This window comes from Physeter macrocephalus, chromosome 7 (genome assembly GCF_002837175.3).
Source record: "Physeter macrocephalus isolate SW-GA chromosome 7, ASM283717v5, whole genome shotgun sequence".
Taxonomy (NCBI): domain Eukaryota; kingdom Metazoa; phylum Chordata; class Mammalia; order Artiodactyla; family Physeteridae; genus Physeter; species Physeter macrocephalus.
The window spans coordinates 64,175,714-64,198,532 of record NC_041220.1 but is presented as its reverse complement, the minus strand read 5'-3'; the positions used below and the strand labels follow the sequence as shown (position 1 = coordinate 64,198,532).

At 35.6% G+C, this 22,819-nt stretch overlaps 1 protein-coding gene across 10 annotated transcripts in view; it reads left to right on the top strand.

Moving 5' to 3' along the window:
• Nucleotides 1–22,819, top strand: part of ANKRD17 (ankyrin repeat domain 17) — a 164,422-nt gene that overhangs the window by 75,707 nt on the left and 65,896 nt on the right. For 4 of the 10 annotated variants that reach the window (XM_028491898.2, XM_028491899.2, XM_007126246.4 and 1 more), the window contains exons 3-15: nt 1,985–2,141; nt 5,715–5,862; nt 6,128–6,275; nt 7,440–7,673; nt 10,697–10,791; nt 12,746–12,983; nt 14,341–14,532; nt 14,890–15,023; nt 17,441–17,528; nt 19,304–19,431; nt 19,684–19,827; nt 20,367–20,469; nt 21,967–22,719. In XM_028491898.2, coding sequence (XP_028347699.1) covers nt 1,985–2,141; nt 5,715–5,862; nt 6,128–6,275; nt 7,440–7,673; nt 10,697–10,791; nt 12,746–12,983; nt 14,341–14,532; nt 14,890–15,023; nt 17,441–17,528; nt 19,304–19,431; nt 19,684–19,827; nt 20,367–20,469; nt 21,967–22,719 — 2,562 coding nt within the window. The remainder of the gene's footprint in view (nt 1–1,984; nt 2,142–5,714; nt 5,863–6,127; nt 6,276–7,439; nt 7,674–10,696; nt 10,792–12,745; nt 12,984–14,340; nt 14,533–14,889; nt 15,024–17,440; nt 17,529–19,303; nt 19,432–19,683; nt 19,828–20,366; nt 20,470–21,966; nt 22,720–22,819) is intronic. The other 6 variants (XM_055086023.1, XM_024115383.3, XM_007126247.4 and 3 more) reach the window with 3 other exon arrangements.

Here is a 22,819-nt window from a genome sequence, read left to right as displayed (position 1 = left end):
GAGTAGCTAGATAAATTAATTTCCAATCACTGTTTATTTATTTGAAAGGTTACTATGTATTTCTTAGGTTACTTCCTAGTTATTTTTACTAAAATAGTTATCTTTACTTATGAAGATATGAGAAGTTCATAAAAATTTAATATGGAATATTTTATTTTAAATGTTATTTTTTTAAGAAACAGGGATTACTTTCTTCTGATCTGGATGTATCCTCTTGTTTATTTCTTTTTTGTCACTGACAAATAGTTGTTATATAGCTAATCTGAGCTGGCTAAAATATTGGAGCTAATTCTCTCATGTGAGAATGCATCTGTGATATTGGTCTCAATAATGGTAGGATACTTAACTAACCACAGATATCTTATTGAATAAATACTACTGTAGCACGTTCAGACTACAGTTGACTTTTAATATTAGTGACACAAATTATGCAGTAGGTATCAGTCTTACCAGATTAAGACTGTTTTTATCCTTTGTACGTCTTGATTGTAGCAGACACTAAATTTGACTGCTCTGAACATTTGTTATATCTAAATATCTAAAATCAGAAATGCTTTTTGCCATATTTATTCCATAAGATGTAATGTTTCATATCTTGGATTTGTCAGAAGGAAAAGCAAACGCGTATAAAGTTTTTTAAAAATAAACTTCAAACACAAACTTATATGATATTATTGAGTCCTTCCACTATTAAAAGAAATCTGTACAGATATGTTTATTATCATTTGGGAGATCTTTTTGGTCTTTGTCTTAGTTAAATAGTTTGTTTTAAAACCTCTAATAGTGTTTCTTAAACCTTAATTGCGTTTGAATCACTTGGGGATCTTTTTTAAAAATGCAGGTTATTGATCAGTAAATTTTAGGGTCTCAGATTCTGCATTTCTAACAAGCTCCCAAGTGACAGTAATGCTTCTATCAGTAGTTCATGAACCACATGTTGAGTAGTGGGGTTCTATAATATCCATTTTAACATTAGATGTTTTATCTTCAAGTTAGAGCAAAGGTTCTTAATCCTGGCTGTGCGTCAGAATCTCCTTAGAGCCTTTAAAGTATGTAGATCCCTAGGCCTTCCTTTTACTTACTGAATTATATCTTTAGATATAGGAGAGTTCAGCATCTGTACTTTTGAAAGGCTCCACTGATGGGCAGCCTGGATTAAGCAGCACTGAGTTTAGAATAATAAAGGTTAGAGATCAGCTTGCTTTATAGTAATATGTAGAATAGCAACAAGTTGTGTTTCATGTACATGGTAACTAACCATTTCTGCTTTTGAAATTTAAAAAAATACTGTCTATTCTGAATATTTTTTAGATATGGTGTTTTTAGACATGATTTTGGGTGTATGTAATAAATTGTAGTCGTAATTTGAAGCAAATAGGTACTCATAGATAGGTAATCTTTTATATAGCCTATAATGTCTTATATGGCCATTTTTTGGTCACAAGTGGTAGTAGCCCAACTAAACATTCTTAAACGAAAATGGGCATTTACCAAAGGTATAGGGATGGTGCTGGCTTCTGGCACTACTAGTGTCAATGAGTCAAATACAACTTTATCAGAACTGTCTCCTTCCTATTTCTCTGCTCTCCTCTCCTCTATGTTGACTTATTTTGGGTAGTCTTTTTCTCTTTGTGGTGATAAAAGTGACCAAATAGCTAACGGCTCACAATTTAGCAACCTTTGAGCATAAGTTCTTCTTGCAAACATATGGCAGAAGTCTGAGTGAGGACACCCGAGTGTCCCAGCGTAGACCAACGACCCATTTCTAGAACCAGAGTCACAGAGTTGAGCATTTAGGGACCACATGGAAGGAATAAGACTAATAGAAAATTGGAGAACAGTGATTTCCCAGAAGATTCTGGCCAGGCAATATATATGTCCAGTGTATCATTTGGAGTTTAACATAAATAGAGTTAAGTAACTTGAATTTTGCTTTGTTTCTCCTTTTGGGTATATCCGAATTGGTGTGAAAATAATATAATAGGAATAGGCAAATTATCTACGGCTGATGGTAAAGCCTTTGCAGATCCTGAAGTGCTTCGGAGGTTGACATCATCTGTTAGTTGTGCGTTGGATGAAGCTGCTGCTGCACTTACCCGTATGAGAGCTGAGAGCACAGCAAATGCAGGGCAGTCGGACAAGTAAGTGTATTTCCACTGTGATCAGTATAAAAACATTTTCTTAAAAATAATTAAAATAGCTAACATTTACTGAGCATGTATGTTGTGCCTGGCACTATGCTAACCACTTTACCTGTGATATCTTATTTATACTCACAAAAAGCCTTAGGCATGGATTTTGTTTTTATTCCCATTTTACTCATGAAAAGCTGAAAAGAAGTAACTTAAGATTGACTAGGTAACAGGTAGCAGAGGTAGGACACCAGTGTCTGTCTGTCTACAAGGCTGACTTCTTAGCCAATATGTTATAAAATACCTTTTGCTTATTTAGATTTTGTTTTCTTTTAATGTTTTGGTGACAAAGAAGTAAATGATTTCTAATTAGTCATGCCATTTTCTACTTCATGTGCATAGTTCTGACCATTTTAAAGGGCAGGGTTTTTATTTATTTGTTTTATGAATGTTCAAAAATGTCAGAGATCTAGTTTCCATAACTTGAATGTAAGTGAGTTCCAGGGATGTTATTTTTATTTGTCCTATAATTCCTTTTATATAATATTTCATGTTCAGTAAGAACTCAGTAAATATTTTCTGACTTGGCCTTTAAAGTTTTTCTGATGATGTTATGCAATATAAAACAATCACACCATCTTGTATATAAAACAGTTATGGGTAGTATAATGAAAAATACAATGCCAAGGAAGCAGCTGGAAAAGAACCATTAATACATGTTACTGTCTTCACCCTTCAGAGGCTTCTTTTTTTTCCTTTAACTGAAAAGAAGCCATTAAGCCATTTTATTTACAGTTGACTCTTGAACAACACAGGTCTGAACTGCACAGATCCACTTATACACAGGGTTTTTTTCTTTCTCTTCTTCTTTCTTTTTTTTTTTTTCCTTTTGGCCACGCCACATGGCTTGTGGATCTCAGTTTCCCGACCAGGGATTAAACCCACGCCACGGCAGTGAAAGCCAAATCCTAGCCACTAGACTACCAGGGAGCTCCCAGCACAGGTTTTTTTCAGTAGCGAATACTACATTGCTGCACAGTCTGTGGTTGGTTGAATCCATGGATGCAGAAACGTGGATATAGAGATGTGGAGGAACTGCATTTATGGAGGGCAGACTGATTAAGTTATTTGCAGATTTTCAGCTGAGTGGAGTGTGGTTACCCCTAACCCCCATGTTCAAGGGTCAACTGTATTTTAGCAGTTACCTTTAAATAGTTGAAAAAATGAGAATACTCTTTTATATATGAGTTTAGAGAATAAAAAATAGCATTCAAGAATTGTCTTTTATATAATAGTTTTTATGCAACATCTTTTAGTATTAACAAGAGTGTGAATTTGCTGTTTCTCTTAACTCTGTGTTTGTCTTCATTCATCTAAGTTTTCTGTTTTTATTAATTTATTTTACCATCCTTCTCATAGATTGACTCTCCTTCTTTAGTTAACTTACAGTTCTATTCCTTAGTTAACGTTCAGTTTTACTAGCCTACGATATTATTGATATTCGCCAGATATTTTTTAATGTGCCTTCTGGGACTGGCAAGACACCTTGAAGAGTATATTAAAGCTAGTTCAAGCAGGAAATAGGATAGAAAAATAAAGAGTCATAGATTCTTTGGCACTGACACTACTAAAAGTGATCAGCAAAACACTAGACCATGTTTGTGACTGTCATAGTTGTTCAGCAAAGCTTGAGAAACAGTGGTGCGCGGTGGGTGTTATGTGCCAGATTTTACATTAGTTAAATGTGGTGCCATGTGCCAGATTTAACATACCCTTTGCTCAGAAGTTGTGAAGTTCAACTGCTGCTAGAGTAGTTCCTGAAAGGCTCTTTTAAAGCTAACACACCTAAAGAAATTGAATGAAAGTTCAAATGGGAAAATAAAGGAGGATGTGTGCCTGAGGGGGAGAGAGAGAATGAGAGACCACCCGAAAGGGAGAAAAAAAGTATGTTCTTATGCATGAAATGTCTTGTGGGAGGGATTTGTCCTGAACTTACTTAAAGGTGATAGAGAACATTGAGTCTAGAGACTGTCAGTGCCTATAAAATGGGAAATTAAGAGGCAAACTTATTAAGTGCTATTTGAGACTTTCACTTTGGCAGGGGACAGTATGGTTAACAAGTAGACAAAATATATAGTATGGCATACAATGATATGATTATGGGCAGAAGAAATTGCATGGGGAAGTGCTAAGGCAGTGTTTGGGGTTAGGGATCATGTTGCATTTAGGGTTAGGGTAGTCAGGGAAACCCTCATTTAAAAGGTGGCTTTTGCAAGACCTGAAATAGATAAGGCAGTGAGCTGCGTCTGGGAGAAGCTTTTTTGTCAGAGGGATAGCAGATACATAAATCTTGGAGTTACAGCTTAATTAGCATTTTTGATGAAAAATGGGAAAGCCAATTTGGCTAAAGCGGAAAGAGTAAGTGAGAATAGTAGGTGATGAAACCAGAGAAGTAAAAGGAGGAGTTTGAGATCCTGCCACTGGACAGGTCTTATAAGGATTCTGACTTTTACTGTAGGTAAGATTAAAGGCCAATGGAGGATTCTGAGCAGAGGAGTGACAGGTCTACTTCCTTTTAAGCAAGATCTCTCTGGCTCCTTCACTGAAAAGAGCCTGAAGGAGAGCAAGGGTAAAAGCAGGGAGACTGCTTAGGAGACTTTGCCATAATCTTGGCTAAGGATGATGTTCTTAAAACTGGGTGGTAGTGATAATACGGGTACAGGAAACAGGTTATCCATGGATGATGGCTTTAGTACCTGAAGTGACAGGGCCATGTTTTAAGAGGAGGTTGTAAGAATTGAGGTATATTTGAAATAAAGAGAATATTAATGAAGAGACTTGGATTTAGTGTTTTTCTAAGAATGAATTTTAGCCGCAAGTGAAGGAATCTTTAGAAATGTACATAGTTGAAATTCTTGTGGAAGATTTACAGGGCAAATGCTTTACTCTAAGTATAATTTTCTGTTGTTCCACCACTTTTTCCACTCTCCTTCTGCTTGAATTAAGCCTTTGCCTTACCTGGATATTTTTCATACTTCCCCAAAACTTGATGGCATAAGTAAATACTTCAAAAAAAGAATCTCCTTCTCAGTTTTTCATAGATTAGTCAAAATTACATGCTCACAACTTTCCTATCTGATTTCCCTTTACTTGATTGAAGAACTCAGATAGGCGTTTATAATTAGTAAAAGTTTTACCCATTTCATTAAATCTTATAAAATTTTTCTAGTGAATAAACAAGTGTAATTATAAATTGTATTTCCTTCATGTGATTTTTCTATACAATTTTATGTTTTAAAATTTTGGATTTTTTCCCTACTTATAGTAAATTAGACTTTATCTTTCAGTTACATGACTGAAAACATTTTGTAATGTGGATAATTTTAATTCAGTGACTTTTATATGTAGATTTTAAAAACTCAGTGAACTGAATCATTTTATTTTCTTTTTGTTATGAGTCATATTGAAATAATCATTCTTTTTAGCACCACTGTCCAGATTAATTTCAAAAAAATCAACACTTATGCTGGGCAATTTTTTATATTCTTATATCCTGATATTACAATATTCTTCCCCCAATAGCCGCAGTTTGGCAGAAGCCTGTTCAGAAGGAGATGTAAATGCTGTGCGAAAGTTACTCATTGAAGGGCGAAGTGTAAATGAACACACTGAGGAAGGGGAGAGCCTCCTTTGTTTAGCTTGTTCTGCTGGATATTATGAGCTTGCACAGGTTTGTATTATCAAAATAAAGCTCACAGTTTTTTGATTGTTTTGTCTTAATTTGGCCTGTGTATTAAGGAAATAATAAAATAAAATCAACCATCAGGCTCATTTCAAGAAATAGTTTTTTGTTAGATACATTTTTTTTGTTTATTGGCTCTTTTGTTTATTGGCTCTGTTAGTATGACTAGGTAGGTGTTAACATAAATATATGTTCAAAAAATTTTGATGAAAATATCATTTTTTAATATCCTTTAAACTTTTTCTTTCATAAGGTTTTGTTGGCAATGCATGCCAATGTGGAAGATAGGGGGATCAAAGGTGACATTACACCTTTAATGGCTGCTGCTAATGGAGGACATGTCAAAATTGTGAAGTTGCTGCTAGCTCATAAAGCTGATGTCAATGCACAGTCTTCAACAGGTTATGCATATTTCTTTTTCAGTTTTTAAATATTAACATCCTCTGATAGTAATTAATTCACATGAAAGTGATCATTAGTGATGCTTTTGCAATTATCAGTGCTGCACATTTGTATATATCTGTGCATTAGGCTTAACAGTACATAGAAAGTATTTTGAGTGAAATTTCTCCTGTTTTGTGTATGAGTGCTATTAACTGACCTTGGGTCTTTTATATTAAACACTGGCCCAGTTAAAAGGACCATCCTCTTGGAAGTGGAGAGGATGGTCTCCACCTCTCAAACCCAAGTTTCCTATTTATCAGGGGAAAATGGAAGGGAAGATAGGGAGAATAAGAAGAATATGCAACAGAAGTCAGGTCTGTCATTGCCTAGTGTTAATAAATTGCGGCCTGTAGAAAAAGAAAGTATTATGAAAACATTGTGTTACACAAGAGACAATGTTAATCTAAATCAGTTTTCTTTTTCTTTCAAATTTGGGCATAGATGGATTTGTGTAAAAGCTCTAAAATATATGAAAATATATTTTGTGCATTTCCTTCATGAAAGATTTTTAAATTTATTAAATATTTTAAATAATTTTAAAGGTCTGCATGTTCTGGTTTGAGGGGGTTTTAGGAATTCTTATTTTACCCAGAAGTTAACTTTTTTCCCCTGTAACATGGGAGATTTTTATTATTAAGAGGGAATGTTTTTGAAATTATTTTAACTTTGGCCACCAGTTAACTGATGTGTAAAGTTGTGGTGAAAACAGTACGTGATTAAAAGGAACGGTATGAGGTGTATCTATATATGATGAATAATTATAATCCAAAGAAAAAATAAAGCTTGGGAAACATTTCTCTGATTAAAGTTAGAATCAGTGTAACTTTTTCCTCATGTGGGAAGTTAGTTTCAGAATTACTCAGTTCTTTTATAACTCTACAATTGTGATAAGTGTATCTGATTTTCCACATGTGTTTGACCCTGATTTTTAAATGGAAAGAATAGGGAGTTGATTTCAATAAGATAAAATGTAATGAAGAAAAGAATTATATATATAAGTGTAATAGCTAAATTTATTAAGATTATAGTCTCTCATTTCAGTTTTGTCTTTGATACTAAATAAACCTCTGTTTTATTTTGGTATTTTATGTTAATGTCTTTGTTTTTCTTCATTCAAATAGGCAATACAGCACTTACATATGCTTGTGCTGGAGGTTATGTAGATGTTGTAAAGGTGCTCTTGGAATCCGGTGCTAGTATTGAGGACCATAATGAAAATGGTCATACTCCTCTTATGGAAGCTGGAAGTGCTGGACATGTGGAAGTAGCCAGATTGCTGCTAGAAAATGGGGCTGGCATTAATACGCATTCCAATGAATTTAAAGAGAGTGCCCTTACGTTAGCTTGTTACAAAGGTACAGTAAAGAACTTTTTTTTTAAACAAAGTTTTTAAACTCATGAAATGACAGTTACTTCATATAGAATGGTTAGTCACTTAAAATAAAAAATAAAATATGGTAATAGTATATAGTACGTTATAAGTAAGTGTTTAAAGTGTTTTAGAGTTTAAAAGTTTAATATATAAAGTTTATATATTAAACTTTTAAAATATACACTCAATATTATAAATATTGTCAATGAAAAATGACTGTTGATACAGTTGTTTTATTAGAAACAGTTATTTAATTTTAATATGCACTGTACTTTTTAATGATTTTGCTTGTCAGTATTTTGCCTGGTTTACACAGAAGAATCCTATTGAATCCAGAAGTGATTAGCCTGTAAATTTAAAGTAAATGCAATAAAAGCTAGAATGAGGGGCTTCCCTGGCGGTCCAGTGGTTAAGACTCCGTGCTTCCACTGCAGGGGGCGTGGGTTAGATCCCTCGTAGGGGAACTAAGATCTCACGTGCCGTGCAATACGGCCAGTAAAGAAATAAATAAATAGAAGCTAGAATGATTTATTAACAAGAAGGTGCTTAAGCTATTTCTCATGATACCAAGAAGAAAGGAAAAAAATTGAAGAGAAAGGAGGATATATGAAAAGGAAAATAAAAAGTGGTGTGGGGGGAGTTTGTATTCAAAAGAACAATTTTAGAGTATCATCAACACGTTTAATAAAGTTAAAAGGAAGAGCTGGTTGAAATTGAGAATACCTACCAATATATAGCTGTACAAAGGGGGTACACAGTGTTCTAAATGATGTCGATCAACCTGAAAATATTGATAGTAGAGTAAAATATCTTCTTTGGAGGGGGGCAAGATAATTGGAAAGATACTTGGTCTTCAGCTAGTTAATCTAGATTCTAGATTCTAAAAAGACAGCCACAGAGCCAGACATTTTTCAGAATCAACCTTTTTGACAGATAAATTGCTATAAACTAAGAAACTTTTTAAAAAGAAAATTTCATGAAATTTTATACCTGCATAGCCATTCACTTCAATGTTTTCTACCATCTGCAGCTGTGTCATGATTGTATCATAAAATAAGTGATACATTTTTGACCCAGAGGCATCAAGAAAAAGCTCTTGCAAGGCAAGGTACAAAAGTTAAGGAGGCACTCACTCTCGATGGCTGAATCTTCATGTACACTAGCTTGTGAGTGAATGTCTCCTTAAATTTTGCACCCAGGGCTTTGATTCCTTCACCCTTGTGTTGGCCCTCCTGTTGTTTTGTTTCATTCTATCAGTACTTCAGAGTGGCCGGGGTTTTGTTAGGTCTTTTGGAATAACTTCACTTAAAAAACATGGCTAAAATACTCCTTTGTATTTAGTCACATAAGTGACTAAAATTTAAGTTAAATGTAAAAATGTGCTCTAAAGGACTTTTGATTATCTCGTGTTACAGATAATTCAGATTAAGGGTACTTAGGAAGCACAGCTGAGGTCTCTTACTTCTCCAGTTCTGTTTAGTAGTTACACAGAGGTTGATCTTCATTGGGAGGGGAGGAATTAAGCTTGGGGCAGCCTCTCCAGGGCAGGCTGATTGGGTGGCTCTGTCTTACCTTTCCATCAGATACTTTTGAAACCGGAACTAGCTCCATTTTACTACTGAGACCCAGCTGGCCAATGAGCTTTGAGATGGGGCTATATATAACTACTCTTCCCTCTCTCCCATGCTTGTAGCCCCACCCTGCTGAGGTTGGGGCTTGCAGGCTTTCGTTAGAGAAACTGGATATAGAACTGAGCTGGAGGAGAACATCTCTACTACTTCCAAGGATCCATGGACACTCTTACTTTCCTCTATTTCTGGTGAGGTCTCTTAGGATACAGATTGACAAGGAGGAGATGGGGAAGGGATAGAATTCAGGCTGAGACTAAACATTGATGTGGATCTTTGGGAAGGGAGAATGACAGAGAGGAAGGAGAGATAGTTTGTTAGCAAAAACAAGGTATGGCAGGCGCTACACTTATTCACCAGAGTTAATTTTAACTGTTCATGATTCCGCCATCCACTCCTTCCTCCATTTCCAGTTGACTGAAAATTGACTGCAGCTCATACCAGTTGAAGTTGGAAAAAAATTAGTCACTTTTCTACTGTTTCTTACATAGTATCTGAAGTCCTTTTTAAAATATAATTTATGTTCATTGTAACTACTCACAAGGTAATCTTTATCTGAACTGAAGCATATGGTTTATTTGAAACTACATAAATATATGTGTGTGTGTATATATATGTATGTGTATATATATATTTATATCTAAATAAATGAATAAATATAAATTGCGTTGTTTCAAGAATTTTTTTTTTTTTTTTGTGGTATGCGGGCCTCTCTCTGCTGTGGCCTCTCCCGTTGCGGAGCACAGGCCCCGGACGCGCAGGCTCAGCGGCCATGGCTCACGGGCCCAGCCGCTCCGCGGCACGCGGGATCCTCCCAGACCGGGGCGCGAACCCGGCTCCCCTGCATCGGCAGGCGGACGCGCAACCACTGCGCCACCAGGGAAGCCCCATTCAAGAATATTTTTATATACACGGTTTCCAACTTACAAGCAGGTTGTCCTAAAATGTCTGTGAGTTAGTTATTGAAACTTAAAGCTCATTTCCTCATAGAAATAACTTCAATGATGATTATCATCCCAGGCTACTAGTTCACAAAAGCTAATTTAGTCTATAGTATAAATAAAATAACTATGGCATGCCTGGGCCCTAAAAAGGTTGTAGAGGGGATATTCTGGGTGTTGCATTTTAGGGCCACCTTTGCTCACCTACAGCAAGGATTTTAGTAATAGCAGTTTCTAGGGTAACAGGGTAAGGAGTGGAACAGCACAGATCACTTGTATAATTTGTGTGGGGCAGTTGAGGGTGGCTTGTAGCTGACTTTAGTATTATGGTAATAAATGTATTGCTGTAAGTTAAATATGACTTTTCAAAATATTGTAATTTTATTTTGGGGGAATAATAAAATATTTTTAAGTAATCTTATAAACTTTTGGTTTAGGACATCTAGAGATGGTGCGATTTCTTTTGGAAGCAGGCGCAGATCAAGAGCATAAAACAGATGAAATGCACACTGCTTTAATGGAGGCTTGCATGGTAAGATTGGTGAAATACATACATGAAATATATTTATATATTAGGTAGAGCCAGAGCCAGTGTATAGTGAGTGCCGTTTCCTTGGGTTCAGAGATTCTGTTTATCACGACTTGTGGATCAGAACCTCATCTATCTGAGTTATAAGAGCCAATCGTGCAATATTAACTTCTATCAGAGGTGCTTTCTGAAGCTTTGTAGCACTACCTTCATTTTCTTAGTCTCCCATAGTTATACTGGTTTTATGTAATTGGCACAAAAAGTGACTTTTTAAAAGATTGATCAAGGATATTAAAAATGAGAACATAATCCACAGAGTATGCACATAATACTAAGTAAAACATGTTCATCAAACCCGTAATTTAAAATTTATGAAAAATTTGAAATTAGAATATTATTTGCATTACATAATTCTCCCTCTGTCATTCTCCTTTCCCAAAGATTCCTTTCCAAAGATTCTCCCTTCCCGAAGATCCTCTATAATGGTCTTTTCTCAGCCCTGAATTCCTTTTTTTAAGAACTTTTTTTTAAAATTTGTACTTGAGAATGCGTAATAATAATACTCTTAAACTTTTGTATCTCAGTCTATGACTTGTGGCACAGAAATGAATCAGAATAACATTATAGACAGATTTATGAGAAAAACACACCAAAGATAAAGCAGACCCCAAATTAATTTTAAGTTTCTTGTCTCAACTTCCCTTCAGAGAATGATTATTGAAAGGACGTTAAATTTTAATTACTAATTTAAAAAAAAATTAGGTAGCCATTTAAGACTTGAGTTATTTTTTGTTTTTCTTATTGCCATACTAGTGTTTGCTTTAGTAAATTATTCTTTTGATTAAACAAGTTTTTTGGGAGGGTTTTGAGTTCCCCATCTGTTAAAATAATATCCGTCTCTAGAGTTGTTGTGAGGATTAAATAACATAATGTGTGTAAGGAACTTAAAACATCCTTGCCACTCCCATTAGAGAAACAAAGTATATGTAGATTAAAAAATTAAAGTGGAATATTCTGTAGATGTACTCTGCATGCAGTGGAAGTAAGTGTTATAAGTAGATGAAAGATACTAGTAGGGGCCATACGTTTGGAGGCTTGCTAAGAGACTGAGGTTTTAAACTGGACTTTAAAGGAAATGTAGGAGTTGACTACTTATGGAGGGAGAAAATTCTGAGCTAAAGGAACAGCAAAGTAACCACAGTGATAAGACATTAAAGTTGTGTAATATGGCAAGTACCAAGGCAAAAATGGGCATGACATGTTCAAAAGAATATGAAATGTCTGTGAGGTAATACAGAAGGAAAAATTGTATCAAAGGAAGAAAGAATGGAAAAGTGAGCCTTGGGGTTGCCAATATTTAGGAAGACTGTGAGAAAGGGAGACCGGTAAAGAAGACAGAAGATATTAAGAGAGAACTTCTTTTTCTTTTTCTTAATTTTCACTGGCATTTGATTGTCGAACAACAAAGGAATTAACCATGTACATGTTGTATTCCCTTTTCCCTAACACATTATGCTCAATTCCCCCACTCCTCTAAAAAGTATTGGATTTTTCTTTCTCTACCTAGCCAAAACTTTGCTTATCCTTGAAGTTTCTATGAAAATCCTACTTTCCCTTTCTAAACTTTATCCTTTTAGCATTTAAGCTTATACTATGCAGTGTTGATGTTATCTCACAGTAATCTCTTATTTTATGTGCTTACTGTTTTTTTTTTCTGATGATTAATAAGCTTTTTGATTGAAGGTATTTTTCTACATATTTTATATCCTCAATTGCTATTTACTACTAGAGTAAACTGTAGATATGTCTTAATGCTTGCTTACTCACCTGTTAAATGTAGATTTATTAATTATTATTTGAGTTGAGATCAGTAAACTTCATTGTATAGCAATTGAGAAGTATTTTTAAAGATTTTTTAATGGTGCTGATTCAGTTTTTTTAATTGCATTGTAATCAGGATGGCCACGTTGAAGTAGCTAGGTTACTTCTTGACAGTGGTGCCCAAGTGAACATGCCTGCTGATTCATTTGAATCACCATTGACTTTGGCTGCATGTGGTGGGCACGTGGAACTTGCGGCTTTACTTATTGAAAGAGGAGCTAGCCTGGAAGAGGTCAATGATGAAGGTTATACACCATTGATGGAAGCTGCTCGTGAAGGACATGAAGAAATGGTGGCATTACTTTTAGGCCAAGGTAACCAATACCAATCAAGACACTAACACATAAATGTGTAAAATGTAAGATTATGATTTTATAAAATTGAATTTATTTCATTTTTCTAGTAGATTTGTAATGAGGTGCTATCACAAAAACTAAAGATGAAATATTTTCTTTGAAAACAGCTCTCATACTGTACTAAATAAAATCAAATGGACTTGTTTAGTATTTAAGAGCTTTCAGAGCCATTTTGTGCTGTGTGAATAAAAATAGAGAGAAGTGGGGGTGGGATAGGGTTGTAGTTTATGTAGGGGCATGTATGAGATTCAGCATTTCTGCAGCTAATATATTGAGAGAATGCCTCTTAGGGCAGAATACCTATTAATAAATATTTGATGTTTCTAGTGTTTCATAAAGTATACTATGGGAAATCTTGCCATAAGGACTAACTTGATGCGAATGCAAGAATGCATGTATAAGAAGCTGTCAAGGAGCTCAGTACGCAGTGGGCTTCTCTTTTGGGGAAAGTGAAACAGTTACTTGACTGTATTAAGATACCTTAACTTTAGAAGTAATCTCGCATCTCTATCCATATTGGTAGCCTGGTTTTATATCTCTTTTAGTAGTAAAGGTTTTGTTTGTACAAATTTAAGAGGAATGGCACATTTTTTTAAAACCTTTTACTGAGAGGTAATATTGACTAGAATTTTAAAAGCATAGTTTTTGGAGCAGACTTCTTAGGTTTGAATCACAAATCCACTGCTTGCCGATTTTGTAACTTTGGGCAAGTTTCTAACCTTCTGTGCCTCAATTTTGTTGTCTGTAGGGTTGTTGTGAGAGTTTATAGATGTGTATAAAGCTTTTAGAACACTGTCATATAGTGCCTGTTAAGTGTTAACTGTGGTGATGGTGGTAGTAGTGATGATGATAATGTTGTTGTGACCTTGGGCAAGTTAGTTAATCTCAATTTTCTTAGCTGTAAAAACGGAGCTAACAATAATATGTAAAATGCTTTAAATATTGCCTGACAAATAACAGCATATTAAATATTATCTATTATTATTTTCATCAACATCTTTATCATCATTATTTTGAATATTTATAACTAGGGAATGTGGTTTATTTCCTAAGGCCTTAAATCACATGACTTGTACCTTCTGGCTGAATAAATCTTAGTCCAGCAGTGTACGTCAAATATGGACTAGTGGATGTGGTTTTGATAGTTTTCTTTATTTTTAACTGCCTCCTAGAATAGGGGAGAGGTACTTCATCATTTAGTAAATTAATATAAATGTTCATTTTTGAAGTATAGTTTACTAGGAAATAATCATGTTTTGCTTATCTCTGGAATAAGTTAATGACTTTCTTTAAATAATTAGAATCTTTATTTTAGGAGCAAATATCAATGCACAGACAGAAGAAACTCAAGAAACTGCCTTGACTTTGGCTTGCTGTGGAGGCTTTCTGGAAGTGGCAGACTTTCTAATTAAGGCAGGAGCTGATATAGAACTAGGGTGTTCTACCCCTTTAATGGAAGCTGCTCAAGAGGGTCATTTGGAGTTAGTTAAATACTTATTAGCTGCAGGTAGGCATTTTTGCATTTGGGAGTTTTTTTTACATGATTTATTTAAGTAAAAATATTACAATGCAAATGGCTTTTTTTTGATGTATGATGCACTGAATGTGTACAGAAAAATAATGTGATAAATTTTTTAGTGTATTCTGAATAAATAATTTACCTTATTGCTGTTTGAAAAATCTGCAGTTTTAATTTTAAGCAGTAATCTATTTCTAATTTTTTTTCTTTTTTGCTTTTAAAGATGCTGACAATATTCTCTATTTCTAGAAATGGATAAGGCTGTTTTGTCTAATTTGAGGAGATATGGCTTATCTAGAAGAAATTTCAGTATCCACATTTGTGTCTTATGATTCTTTTATTAAGGCTGTGTATCTAACACTACTGCAGGAGCTAATGTTCATGCAACAACAGCAACAGGGGATACAGCACTAACATACGCCTGTGAAAATGGTCATACCGATGTAGCAGATGTCTTACTTCAGGCAGGAGCAGATCTGGTAAGCTATGTCACTTTCTAAATCTTAATATTTAAAGCTAAGACAAGAAATTAATTGAAAGGAGATTATAGACAAAAGATATTTCTTTACTTCTAATTTTATGTTGGCCTTTTTGCCATTCTTTATCTCATTTAGTCATATTTTTTTCCTATGCTGTTTGGTGTCCATTCTTATTTTCCTTGTTAGCAGGACTATCCAGTCTACTACCCCTTTTCCCCTACAAAAAAGGGAAAATTTTGTGTTTGATATGTTAATAATTAATCATAATAATTAATACAAATTTTCTCTTAAGTACTTAGCTATTTTTAGAAGCTTTTCTGATTTGTCATAAAAAGGCAAATATGGGGCTTCCCTGGTGGCGCAGTAGTTGCGCGTCCGCCTGCCGATGCAGGGGAACCGGGTTCGCGCCCCGGTCTGGGAGGATCCCGCGTGCCGCGGAGCGGCTGGGCCCGTGAGCCATGGCCGCTGAGCCTGCGCGTCCGGAGCCTGTGCTCCGCAACGGGAGAGGCCACAACAGAGGGAGGCCCGCATACCACAAAAAAAAAAAAAAAGGCAAATATGGCTTAGAGGCATTTCACTGTAGTTTAGGAAATAAATTGTACCTGTACCATTCAAAGCATTATTAAATAAAGGAGTTAAAAAGATAAGTATTCAGTAAATAATATTTTCCCTCAAATAACTTTTTATTTAGTGAGAAGGATGAAATACTGAGGTCATTTTAAAAAAATATTTATTTATTTATTTATTTTGGGCCGCGTTGGGTCTTCGTTGCTGCGCACGGCTTTCTCTAGTTGCAGCGAGTGGGGGCTACTCTTTGTTGCAGTGCGTGGGCTTCTCATTGTACTGGCTTCTCTTGTTGCGGAGCACAGGCTCTAGGTGCATGGGCTTCAGTAGTTGTGGCACTGAGGCTCAGTAGTTGTGGCACACGGGCTTAGTTGCTCCACGGCATGTGGGGTCTTCCCGGACCAGGGCTCGAACCCGTGTCCCCTGCATTGGCAGGCGGATTCTTAACCACTGCGCCCCCAGGGAAGTCCCTACTGAGGTCATTTTAAGGTAGATTACAAAAAGATGTCATAGGGAAAGGACAGACAGTAAAAAAGCTCAGAAGAGGTGAAGATGTCACCTGAGATGTTATGTTTGGGGCTGGGTAAGGTTTAGAAAGGTAGATACTGTGCTGTTATTACAAAAGAGATACTCCAGTTGGAAGAAATAGTATGAGTACAACCTGAGAGGTAGGGAAGAATAAAGCAATTGTGTGTGGGGAAAATAGTCATTCTTCCAGTTTAGCCTGTGAGGGAGTAAGAAGGGTAGGTTTTAGTTAAAACATAAGCACCCGTGTGTTCATGGGGCTGAGATTAATAAGCAAATGTGTTTTCCTGTAGAAGTTCATAGTTTATGACAGAAACTCACATGCAGGCAGAAAGAGGCTCCTCAATTAACTGGTTTCTTAACTTAAACTTTACTTAACTTCTCTTTCCTCATTTATGAAAGGAGAGGGTTAAATTAGATTACTATTGTGGCCTCCTTCAGCTCTGTCTGTGTTGGTACAACTCTTGGAGAACTTATGACGCACATTGTATTCTAGCTAGTCATGCGTATATTCCTCTTATTAGGTTTTGAGCTTCTTCAGCTTAGGAACTAAATTTCCAGTGTTTACTACAGTGACTGTGAAACATACAGCAATGTAATCTTGCTTAGTTAATTGCAATTAAAACAACTTAGTATATGACTTAAGAGAAAAATCATCAGATGTAAGTGTAAAAACTATTGACATATAAAATGCTTTATAAAAGGTGTTTTTTTCTCAAACCTTTATACTGTAAGATCTGAAAATTTTTCCTATGCTGATATTCTGAATTGCAAAAATGCAGCTGCTTCTCTATCCTTTTGAAACCCAGAAATCTCTAGTAATATCTTATAATTGATGGTATTAAATATCATTAGCCTTGTTATTTTTATGTAAGGTAAAATAGAGATAATGGGAAGCCTGTAAAGGCAGAGAGTGATATACTTAGAGAAATTCATACACGTAGGATACAAACTTATGAAAAGAAAATCACTTGTAGCGGATTAGGATAATGTTGATTGTTTGGAGAGGGCTGTGCTAGAGTGCCATTCATTGTTCAAGTTCCACAGTCCTTTTTGTAGAGAGAAGGAAAAATTACCCAGATGGATTTAGATGAGGGTGTAACGATCACATGAATATAACTCCAGTTCTTAATTTATCTATATTTCCATAGAACATGTTTCTAATTTGAGATTGTTTAAAGAATGTATTCCTTGATTTACTTCAAAGCATGTTATTTAATATATTTAGATTCTGAAATTAGTTCCGTTCTCTTCCTTTTGATTTTCATGAAAAGGAATAATTGTTCATTAGAAATTAAATATCAAGTAAGTCTGTGTTTTTTAAACAGGAGCATGAATCTGAAGGTGGAAGAACTCCTTTAATGAAAGCTGCAAGAGCTGGTCATGTTTGTACCGTTCAGTTCCTAATTAGTAAAGGTAGGTTTGTGTAAGGCAGTAATTTTTTTTCCACAGGTATCTATCCCCTGCCCTTGGGTATTAAGAGATTTACAGGTAAAGGACATTTTGGAGGTGTCACGTGGTGGAGGGATGCTACTGAGATTTTTGTGAGTGGGTAGTTGATAAACATCCTGCAACACATAGAACCATTCCAAACTGTGAAGAGTTCTGATACCGAATACCACCCTTGTTAAAAAACATTTCAATACAGAAAAATTTCTCATGTAAAAAACTTTGAGGGTTTAGATACCTTGAAGTCTTTTCTGTTCATGTAATAATATATCTCGAAACCTGGATTTTTATGTTGTTTCTGCCACTGATTAATTTGAGGGCAAGTCACTTTTCTTCTTTATATTTCCTTGGGCCTAAGTTTCCTTCTTTGTAAAATATAGAGAGGTGGTCATAAATATAGCACCTTCCAAAAAAATCAAAATTGAAAAGGAACAAACATGCCAAAAATGCATTTTCATTCATGGTCATTTATTCTACTTTGAATACCAAAATCCTTAATAACAAAGGTAGCATATTATTACTTCCTTTAAATTACTTTTTAGGTATTCACTGTATAAGTTGAAGTTTTTCATGAACTTAAGTATAGAAGATTAGAGATTTCATTATATTCTTAAGTATAGGCGATTAAAGATTTTACTTTTGATTCAACATTAGTAAAAGTGAGACTGTGTAGACCATATACAATTAAAAAGGCAACATATGCCATTTCCTTCTTACCAAAAATACTAAAGTTTGAAATCGTTTGTAGGTAAAGAAAATAAATCAGAAATAACTTACCGGTCAATGTATTTTAGGCAAAAAAAAAAGTATTTTAGGCAATTTGAACACTTCCTTGTGTTATATGTTTATAAATAAGACATGGTATTCTCAAGAATGAAATTATTTTCAGTTATTATCTCCTCTCTTCTTTGGTTAATTTTTTTTTTTTTTTTTTTTTTTTTGCGGTACGCGGGCCTCTCACTGTTGTGGCCTCTCCCGTTGCGGAGCACAGGCTCCGGACGCGCAGGCTCAGCGGCCATGACTCACGGGCCTAGCCGCTCCGCGGCGTGTGGGATCTTCCGAGACCGGGGCACAAACCCGTGTCGCCTGCATCGGCAGGCGGACTCTCAACCACTGCGCCACCAGGGAAGCCCCTGCTTAATTTTAATGAATCTGATTCCAGTTTCTTCCTGGTATTTTATTTACATTTCCCACATGCATAGCACAGTGCTCCAAATCAGGGTTGAATTCATATTTAGGGGAAAATAAACCTGTTTTCATTCTCAGATATTTCCCAATGAAAAAAGATTATACTACTGTTACTTACTACTTTTTGTTAATTCCTTCCATATTTGGCCCATAGAGGGCAGTGTGGTTTATTTTTTATTGGTTTTTAGTCATCTTTCCCACTGAAGATATTAAAATGTAGATAAAATTTTATATTTTACTTTTTTAAAACAGTGATTATATTAGGAATAATATATACTTTTATCATTATCTTTTAATGGTACATACTGAAACATTTATGGGTGAAATTATATCATGTTTGTCTGGGATTTGTTTTAGAATAATTCAAGATGGGAGAGGAGAATGGATGTGGGTATATGTGAAATGAGATTGGCCATGTTTATAATCATTGAAGCTGGGTAATGGGTATGTGGGGCTTCATTATACTGTTCTCTCTACTCTTCGATTTTGAAGTTTACCATAATTTAAGAAACAACACTCTATTAACATGATTTTTCATGCCTTGTCTGTTTTAGGAGCAAATGTGAATAGAACCACAGCTAACAATGACCATACTGTACTATCCCTGGCTTGTGCAGGGGGTCATCTGGCAGTGGTGGAACTACTTTTGGCTCATGGGGCAGATCCTACTCACCGTTTAAAAGTATGTAACTCAAATATTTCAGGTAGCATTGTGAATTAATCTTCACTCTTGAGCATAACAAATTATTATCTATAAGTTCCACTTGTATTGGCATTCTAAATGTGTTCATTTTCTTCTGTTTTTAGAGAAAAACGTTCTTTACCAAACCTAAAACTTTAATGTGTCTGGGGCCTGTTGGCTATATCTTCCTTAATGTTTCTGTAAATTAACTTTAAAAAAAAAAATTTTCCCCTTCCATATTCACTCTTTTAGGATGGCTCGACTATGTTGATAGAAGCAGCAAAAGGTGGTCATACAAGCGTTGTTTGCTATCTTTTGGACTATCCTAATAACTTGCTTTCAGCCCCTCCACCAGATGTCACTCAGTTAACACCCCCATCCCACGATTTAAATAGGGTAAGCTTCTAAACTAAAGCATTTTATGTTATATCATCTTTTTCCCTTTTTCGGTCATAGTTCAAGGTTAAACTAGATTGTTTTTTGTTATAATATGTAGTTATTTTTATAGATAACATACTTGATATGGTTAATGAACATCTGGTGTAATATTCAGATTCTAGATTGATATGATTTTGCTTTGCTTTCTTACTGTGGCCAGAATAATCTTTTGATTTCAAAGTTCATTAAAAAAATGTCATGGAGGGAATTCCCTGGCGTCCAGTGGTTGGGACTCAGTGCTTTCACTGCTGGGTCCTAGGTTCAATCCTTGGTTGGGGAACTAAGATCCCATCCCGCAAGCTGTGCGGCATGGCCGGAAAAAAAAAAGTCATGGAAAATAATTTGATACCAGCACATTTTAAGTAAATATGTCACTTGAGATTGTAATATGAAAAAATATTTTGAATGGATCTTTGTAACTTATTCTTCATGTAAAGCAAATTATGTAATGGAAGGTGTAGGAAAAGCAGATATATAATCAGTTTCATTTGTCTTAGGCTCCTCGTGTACCAGTTCAAGCACTGCCCATGGTTGTCCCACCTCAGGAGCCTGACAAACCACCTGCCAATGTTGCCACTACTCTTCCCATCAGGAATAAAGGTCAGTTGTACTTCTAAAGACTTAACAAGTTGTCCAAGTAAAAATGATAAGATTGCAAAAAAAAAACCAAAAACTAGCCATTTAAAATTATTATTCCACAAAAAATGAATTTTACTAGGTCGGCATAATTGAAGGGTTTTTTTTTTAACAATGAAAAAAGCATGTTATTGGGAGAGAACATAGTTAAGAACACTAATTTGTGCTGGAATCAGAAGTATTAGCAGTAGAAATTCAGATGCTCATCTTTGATGCAATTCTGATTATCCATGATTTCCTCTAATAACTAGTCATTTCTATTCATGTTAAAATGTTAGGCTGCGTATAATTGGGTGACATTTTTGTAAATTACTAAAATTTCTGTAGTGATATGAGGCATAAGATTTATAAGCTAGATCAAAATTAAATTTTATTTTAGAATAACTGGTTTTAATATAGATTTTATATCTGGAATACCTTTTCTCAACCAAGAATTCAAAGTTACTTCAGATATGGTTGTTTGTTGCTCTAGAACTCTGAGGTCCATATTTGATTTGTGGAAGTTACATCATGCATGTTCATAAGTTATGTCCCAAAAGATTACAGCTACCAGTTTGAATCAGTTTTTTCCTTTTAGAAAGTTCTACCTGAGGAACCAATGTGGTTTTAATTTTTTGGTTTTTGGCTACCTATATTATTTTACCAACAAGAATACTAAGTATTTCCACCAGTTCTTTTCAATCACCACTACCAATCTAGAGCCTTGGCACCTTTTTCAGTTGGTATAGCAAGCAAATGATTGCTATACCGATAGCCAGATATGTTTATTCACCTGGCTGTCAGAAGATACAGTGGATGTCATAGTTCAGCATCTTTTCTTCCAGGGAAACTGAATCCCAGTTCTCTACTGGCCAGGTAGCTTTGTGAATATGTGAATTTCTATCTTACCTTTATCAGTCTTGAAGATGGTAGGCCCCAACAAAAACATATATTTTAGTTGGATTTTAATTTCCTGGTACTTCTCAGTGGTCTGAGTACTCTTTGTGTGTATGTGTGTGTGTTTAAAAGGCACAGACTATTAAATGTAGAAAAACCTTGACTTAGAGGTTTAAGTTTTCCCTACATCTTAATAATTTAGCATGATTTTTCTGTTCTTATGATAAGTTTTTACATCTTTATGACCAGATGAGGTATCTATCTACACATAGCCTTAGATTTTACTTTAATTGTACCACTTAGATATCACAAACCTGCATCCCTCTATTGTCTAATTTTAACCATGTGATATTTTTAAAATTCTGAAATTAATTTTCCAAAGATTACTCTATGCACATAAAATACATACATTTTATATTTATGATAAAGAAGGTGGATTTGTTTTTAACTCCTTAACAGTGCATTTTCACCTTCTATGGATATAATAACTTGGTGCATAACTGTTGGCACTAAACCTCCCAACAGTAACTCTGTAATGAGGATGCCATTCATGTGCACTTCTGAGGGGGTTTCTTTTTCACACAGCTGCTTCTAAACAAAAGTCCAGCAGCCATTTGCCAGCAAACAGCCAGGATGTACAGGGTTACATCACCAATCAGTCTCCAGAGAGCATTGTAGAAGAGGCTCAGGGAAAGTTAACAGAACTGGAACAGAGGATAAAAGAAGCCATAGAAAAGAATGCACAGCTGCAGTCCTTGGAACTGGCTCATGCTGACCAACTTACCAAGGAGAAGATCGAGGAGCTGAACAAAACAAGGGAGGAACAAATTCAGAAGAAACAAAAGATTTTGGAGGAACTACAGAAAGTAGAACGAGAATTACAACTGAAAACTCAGCAGCAGCTAAAAAAGCAGTATCTAGAGGTTAAAGCTCAAAGAATTCAACTTCAGCAGCAGCAGCAACAGTCTTGCCAACATCTGGGACTGCTAACTCCTGTTGGGGTTGGAGAACAGCTTTCCGAGGGAGACTATGCACGGTTACAGCAAGTGGATCCCGTTTTGCTTAAAGATGAACCCCAGCAAACTGCTGCTCAGATGGGTTTTGCACCAGTCCAGCCTCTGGCCATGCCTCAAGCTTTGCCTCTGGCGGCAGGTCCCTTGCCTCCAGGGTCCATCGCAAATCTTACAGAACTGCAAGGAGTGATAGTTGGACAGCCAGTACTGGGCCAAGCACAGTTGGCAGGGCTGGGGCAAGGAATTCTGACAGAAACACAACAAGGGTTAATGGTAGCCAGCCCTGCTCAGACCCTCAATGACACGCTGGATGACATCATGGCAGGTGGGTTATATTGTTATGAGCAGGTATCAAATATGATTTGCTTAAGGCGAGTAAGAGTGTGCCAGAATTTTTTGCCGTTACCCAACTTGAGAACTATTTC